This window comes from Tupaia chinensis, unplaced genomic scaffold (genome assembly GCF_000334495.1).
Source record: "Tupaia chinensis unplaced genomic scaffold, TupChi_1.0 Scaffold143814_1, whole genome shotgun sequence".
In the NCBI taxonomy this organism is placed as follows: domain Eukaryota; kingdom Metazoa; phylum Chordata; class Mammalia; order Scandentia; family Tupaiidae; genus Tupaia; species Tupaia belangeri.
Genome location: NW_006203664.1, coordinates 126,530 through 133,631, shown reverse-complemented (window position 1 = coordinate 133,631; position 7,102 = coordinate 126,530). Strand labels below are relative to the sequence as shown.

The 7,102-nt window shown below is 48.4% G+C and overlaps 1 protein-coding gene across 1 annotated transcript in view; it reads right to left on the bottom strand.

The window, feature by feature from the left end:
- Window positions 1-7,102, bottom strand: part of TEKT1 (tektin 1) — a 22,675-nt gene that overhangs the window by 5,953 nt on the left and 9,620 nt on the right. Inside the window, exons 5-6 of the mRNA XM_006165131.1 lie at window positions 5,745-5,888; window positions 2,225-2,447 (exon numbers count right to left, since the gene is read on the bottom strand). Coding sequence (XP_006165193.1) covers window positions 2,225-2,447; window positions 5,745-5,888 — 367 coding nt within the window. The remainder of the gene's footprint in view (window positions 1-2,224; window positions 2,448-5,744; window positions 5,889-7,102) is intronic.

Below are 7,102 nucleotides of genomic sequence, written 5' to 3'. Positions count from 1 at the left end.
GATTTCTCGCTTTCTGTCTCTCTCCGTCTGTCTGGCGAGCCCCTGCGCCCTATAGCAAAAACCTCTCCAAAAAAAGAAAAAGAAAAAATTTGATAACAAAAAAGAGTTTCTTACTTGTCTGAATGAAAAGACTTCGTTTCATTCAGCTAGGTACTGCCCAGTAATGATCACAAGCAAGGCCATTCAGCTTATGATTTTAATTGAACCCATAAACGGAAGGCATTTATAGACTCTCATTTTCCTCCTGATGTTTGATACTGAATACCCTGATACTTCTGCATGCCTTAATTCCTCTATTCACATAATAATGTCACCCCCATCCAAGTTGCTATCTCTCTATTTCTTGATCGGGTCTTGAATTTTTTTGTCTCCTAAAAGATCTAGATGGAGGCCAGCAGGTGGCATGGTGGTTAAGTCTCTGGATTCCTACATGGCAGGCCACAATTTAGTCCCAGACCTGGTAGCTTGCCTTCTCACTTTTCCTCTCTCTCTCTCTCTCTGTCCCTCTCTGATAAGTGCATGTGCCTTATGGCAAATTATAGTAATTAATACAATTACATACTTTTTTAACAATCTAAGTGAATCCCCTGTTAACTCCTAAGGTCTTTGAACTTGATGAAATCCAACTTTTTAAAAAATAATTGCTTTCTGACTCTTAGACCACAACTCCTCTGAGTATTAAAGTGATTTCAGATTAAATGTTGGTTATGTTTCATGGCTTCATGTCATTTATAGCCACAATCCCTGAGCCCATCTCATTTATATGAATCTTTTTTTTTTTTAACTCACCAGAGGGCACATGTGTTTCATGGCTTCATGTCATTTATAGCCACAATCCCTGAGCCCATCTCATTTATATGAATCTTTTTTTTTTAATTCACCAGAGTGCACATGTGCTACCCAGAGAGAGAGATGGCACGAGAGAGAAGGGGATGAGGGGTGAGAAATCACCTCCTAGGGGTGATGGCCATACTGCAGTCCCTTCTCCATTCTCCTCCTGGGATTCTGAGCATGCTTACACATGCACCCATCATGTTTTTCAAGTCACCAGGTTCAGGACTCAAACCATGCAGCTGGCCATGTAGGGCCTAGTCACCTAAACACGCCACCTACTGGCCTCATGAGCCTTCTTTATACCCTCCCCACAGTTAAGAGACCCTGGTCCCCTGAACCAGCACTAACATAGCAGCTATGGACCATCTCTGACTGAGGTGAGCTGTGTCAAAGATACATTCATTAGTGTCAAAAAAAATGTATATATATATAGTTTGGTATAGGGCTGTGTACTCGCTGGACGTAGGGAGAGAGTGATGCAATCACATGATATTTTATGTATATATGTGTGTGTGCATGTATATTTCATCATAACATAGTGAAGGGATGGTGTTTTTTATATTGCATATGAAATCAAACATTTTAACAATTTCACCTGTTTCTTTTCCCTTTCTAGGAAGTGGCTGCTGGAAAGTAAAACGACACCTGCAGCTTGCGTTACGTTGCCGTTGGACACTGTCGTGCTATAGTCTCTGCTCCTCTCAACCGCAGCGCCCTGCCCCAGCGCCCCCACCCCGGGCTACCTTTCAGGCTTGCTCTCCAGTCCTAGTCCCTCCTGCGGTGTGAGGCCAGAGGATACTTGTGTGCTTGTGTTCCTGCCGCAGTGTGGGGACAGGAGAGGTGCCAGCTCAGGAGTCAGATGCGACCCGGTTTCAATGCCCAACTTGGCCACTTGGGAGCCCCTTCTCAGCCTCAGTTTTCTCCCCTTTAACATGGGGATGCGTGATAGGGACAAATGCATATTTGTCTCATCCTCTTGTCCTGGCATAGGGCTCCTAAAACATTTGGAATCTCTCCTGAGTGATAAGAGAGCATCTGTTACAGTCATGAGAAGAATGTGGCTGGGAGCTCCTAGGAAGCTTCAGGAAGGAGACCAGTCACGGCAAAGACCGAGACATGACTGGTGGGCTGGGGCTTTCATTGGTTCAGTGGTACCAATAACCAATGACATGACTAACGCCTACTGAAGTCTCTGTAGAAAAATAAAAGATAGAAATAAAGGCCAGGGTTCAGAGAGCCTCTGCATAGCCAAGCATGTGGAGGTTCCTGGAGCCGCCCCTGGAAGCCCATTTCCTGCCTTCACGCCTTGCCCCACGCTGTCCTCCCTCTGGCTGTTCGTTCTCACTTCCACGGCGCAGCCTCCCGACAGTGCTCCCTGCAGGGACCTCACCTTGGCCAGGTGGTCAGCCAGCTTGTCCCTGGCATCCTTGGTCTCCTTCAGCCCATTCTTGAACGCCGTGTCCACCACGTCGCATTGCTTGCGTAGGTCACTGGCCGTCTGGGTCAGGATTCGGTCCACCAGGGCCTTGAGCGTCAGGGAGTTGTTCCGCTGCTTGTCAGCCTTCTCCACGTTGGTGTTGGAGAAGTCCAGCCACTCTTCCAGGCTCACAGAGCTGAAACGGGCCCACACATTCACTCGCAGCTCATTCGGAGCTGGGGGAGATGTGGGGAGAGGGACAATCTCCAGGAAACCAGTGGAAGCTGAGCCTCCCTCCACCACCAGAAGCACCTCGATGTTTTCCCATCTTTACGTCTGTCTGTGTCAATGGCTGTCACTCTGTACCAGGCACTGGGCGGGCACTCTACCAACATTAGCTCACTGGATTCTCATGAGGGCCTAGTGAGCCAATTTTTATTATCCTCCCCCCTTTTAAAAAACATTTGCTGTAGGTCACATGCATTCACCAGAGAGAGACAGAGAGATAGAGGGAAAGTGAGAGCCCCCCCGGGGGGGGGATGGCCATACTGCAGTCCCTTCTCTTCCATTCTCCTCTTGGAATCTGGGACACACACACACACACACACATACACACACATCTGGTGTGAGTTTCAAGCCACCAAATCCAGGACTTGAACCATATAGTCGGCCACATGAAATCCAGCCACTTTAATCACCATGCCCCCAGCGGGCCTGTATAGCCTCGTTTTACAAATGAGGAAAACCAAACCTCAGAAAGATGAAGTTACATGGTCTAGATCACACAGCTAGGGACAACGTGAGCATCAGAATAAATAATAATAGTAACAGATTATAACACACTGAATACAATAACAAACTGTAGTCCATAAAGATTTAAGTATTGGGACGTCAGAAAAGTCATGACACAGTTTTGCATAGAAAAACCTAGGAAAGTACATCACGACTTTTTTCCCAACCACCCAAGAAATAAATCAATGAGTAAGTTACTGGCTCAAAGAGCAGCTGTTTTATGTACCAACCTTGATAAATCTCACGTTTATGTTAATTGGGAGAAACCAGACACACAAAACATACAGTGGATGGTGCTGTTAATAAAAAGCAGGCAGAACAGACCTATTAAAAGTCAGACAAGTGATCGCCTTTGGAGAAGAGAGAGGGAGCGTTCATCGGAAAGGGAGCGTGCAGGGGCGAGGGGGGCGGTCCTGCAGGGCTGATGGGAAGGACTCGTTCCTGATCCGCTTGGTGGTCATAGAGGATGGTTCACTGTGTGATTAGAGCAGCCTCTGAGGTGGCTCCCAGTGCCCCCCTCCTGGTATTCACACTTTGTACAACCCCCTTCCTTCAAGCACGAGATGAACTTATTGATTCGTTTCTCACAAACAGTCACTCCTGGGATTAGGGTATAAGAACAACAATGGCTTCTGTCTTGGATGTTCCCTCTCTCTCTCTCTTTTTCAAAAGAATTATTTATTTTTAATTTTATTTATTCATTATTTTTTTTTAATTTGACCAGAGGAGACAGAAAGAGAGAGAGAGAGAGAAAGCAAGTCACCAGGTCTCGGATTTGAACCAGTCGGCTATGTAGGAGTGTCCAGCACTTTAACCACCACGCCACCTGCTGGTCCCTCTCTCTCACTTTCTTCTGGATTGCCAGCTGCTATGTCGTGAGACTGCCCCTGGAGAAGCTTATGCAACAAGAGAGATATAACCATACGATCGCTGCCGCCCCAGTCTAGCCTTCCGAAGGCTGCAGCCCCAGCAGCCAGCTTGGCTACGCACTTGTGACGCATTGAGCCGGAGGCACCCCGCTAAGCAGTGCCCGGGCTCTCAATGGACAAACAGTGATAACACACAGTTACTGTTTCCAACTGAGGCTGGGGTAACTGGTTCTACAGCAATAAGGGACGTCGCATAAGGATGAGTCATCGAACTGTGTGGTTATTATTTGTGACTTTTCCACATGTATGTTTTCCTTCCAAAAGTGGGGTTTTAAACTTACAATCAGTTGGGTTGAGATGGAATATTAATTGAAAAACACAAGTTAGAGGTTACAGAAAAGGTTCGTGGTATAAAGTCATTTTTGCAAACGAGAGAAAACAGAATTGTGTGTATGAGTGGATGTGAAAGAGGACTTCAAAAAGTCTGTGGGAAAAAATGGAGTTAAAGCACAAGTTTATTTTGGTGCAAAAATTGTCAAAATCCAATTTTTTCTAATATGCATTTTCCATGAACTTTTGACGACTCCTCATATGTTGGTATGAACATACAGATAACATGCTGGTTATCTCAGGGGTGTAAAATGGGAAAGGGGTAGGAAGGGGTAAATTATTAGCTTGCCCTTAATATGTTTTTAGATCCTCAATGGGTTAAAAATGTGAATAGATAAAAGAATAAATTTTAAATGTTTAAAGATTTAATATCAGATTTTCTTCTTTAAAAAATTGTATCAAAAAAAAAAAAAACTTTTAGAAAAGGGAGCCAGCAGTTAGCGTAATGGCTATGTCGCTGGACTCCCACGTAGTCAACCGCGGTTCATGTCCCGGACCTGGTGGCTTGAAACTCACGCTGGGCGCATGTGCGTGCGTGCCCAAGATCCCGAGAGGAGAATGGAGGAGAAGGGATTGTGGCGTGACCATCCCCCCTGGGGGGTGATTTCTCACTTTCTGTCTCTCTGTCTCTCTCTCTGTGTCTGGCGAGCACACGCGCCCTATAGGGAAAATCTCTCCAAAAAAAAAAAAAAGTATCTACACAAGGTTTTATTGACTTATCTTACTAAAAAGACTCTTCGGAGATGAACAAAATTGTACCCATTGGCGCCAGCAGGTGATACAGTGGTTGCATCATTGGATTCCCACATGGCCAACCGCTGTTGGCTGGTGGCTTGAAACTCATGCCGGAAACGTGTGCGTGTGTGCCCAAGATGCAGGAGAATGGAGATAGGATTATGACATGGCCATTCCCCCTGGGGGAATGATTTCTCACTTTCCCTCTCACTGTCTCTGTCCCTGTCTCTCTCTCTTCCTGGCAAGCACACATGCCCTATGGCAATAAGCTCTAAAACAAATGTATTTACTTATGTGGGGGAGGGAGCAGGTATTTTTGACAGGGTCTCAGCATATCAGGATCCTCCTACCCTGGCCTCTGAACCAGCTAGGACTACAGCCAGCCTGTTTGGGTGGGGCTGGGAACTGAACCGGGCCTCCTCCATGGCCTCAGCCTCCAAGCAGCAGTGTCTTAGCAGCCAGCATCACTGCAGCTGAGCCATATATCAGACTTCCTTGAAGTGGGGTCTAACCTGAAGGACCCAGGAGCCCCTCGGCCCTGTGTTGCATAGCCACCTTTCAGCACCTGCCTCTGCCCCACACCTGCCTCCTCCAGCTCCCAGCCAGCTGCAAGCACGCGTCTGAGGCGCTGCCTGCCCGAGAAACACCACGACGCTGCCAGCAGGGAGGGGGTCCGTGTGCCATCCACCCACAGGGGCCCCCCTTACTTTGGCTCGATCCTCACGACATTCTCAGAATATCTGATGTCCGGCGAGTTGTTGTTGAGTGAGAAGCAGATATCGTCGATGGTCAGGGCCACAAACTTGTCCCTCACGTCCTTTTCCAGGTTGTACTTGGCCGAGCGGTTCAGCCTGGAGGGAGAAGGTAAACTGGGTTTCCCCCTCCGCAATGCCCAGGTGGCACCGATGAGTCCTCGGGAGACCCTGGAAAACGAGGCTGACGCTAGGTCTGATGGGGGTGGTGGTATTTGCTCCCCCACCAACCCATCACCTCAGCACATGCACCCAGATGCTATCAGACACTCGATGACAAATTAACACAGCGAGCTTATCCCTTCCACTGTGACATGTTCTTTTCCTTTTTAAAAAATCCCTCTTTTATGTTTATTTCTTCCATGAGCAAGAGAGAGAGAGAGAGCGCACCTCCCGCAGGTCCTGACACCAGGGACAGCCCCAGCTTCAGCTGGCCCTGGACACCATGCCTGGTATACTCGGGAAGGTCTCCGTCTTGAGCCAGGGACCTGCCCACAGAGACTGCCTTGTAGTGTCACATTCTGCCCGTGCACCGCCATCGGGCCCCCACTGAATTTTCTGATATCCCCACACTATGGGAAGGTGGGGATATCAGAAATATATCTAGTTTATAATCATGAGGTAAATCGGTCCCCACCCTCAGAGGGTGACTGCCAGGTATGAGGGGGTGTCCCATTCACACCATGAGTGTCGGGCCACCTGGGGACACAGAGTATGAGTGGGTGTGTTGCCGCCAGAGTGCGGGTCACGAGGGCCAGGGCGCCCCGGATGATCTCGGCCTCCTTTATCAGCTCCTGCTCCACTTCGTCATGCACTAGGTCAATCCCGACGCGCTTCTCCCTGGCCGGGGACAGGCAGCGGGTCAACCAACATGAGCGGAGAGGCAGCGCAAGGAGGCTGTCTGGACGTTTCACACCTTCCTGACGACTGATCTGTGACCGCCCGACCCCAGTCTGGATGACGTGGGATGGATATCGGCTGGTGTCTGTGCGACTTAAAAAATATCCTAAACGTGGGACCAGCAGTTAGCGTATGGCTATGTTGCTGGACTTCCACGTAGTCGACTGCAGTTCAAGTCCCAGACCCGGTGGCTTAAACTCACACTGGGCGCATGTGCTTGCGTGCCCAAGATCCCGAGAGGAGAATGGAGTAGAAGGGATTGCGGCTCTGCTCTCCCTATCTACAGGTTCTGCATCCGTGGATTCAACCAACTCCAAAATGAAAATGTTCTATTGTTGGGATGTAATGGTTATGTCACTGGACTCCCACCGTGGTTGGCCACAGTTGATGATGTAATGGTTATGTCACTGGAC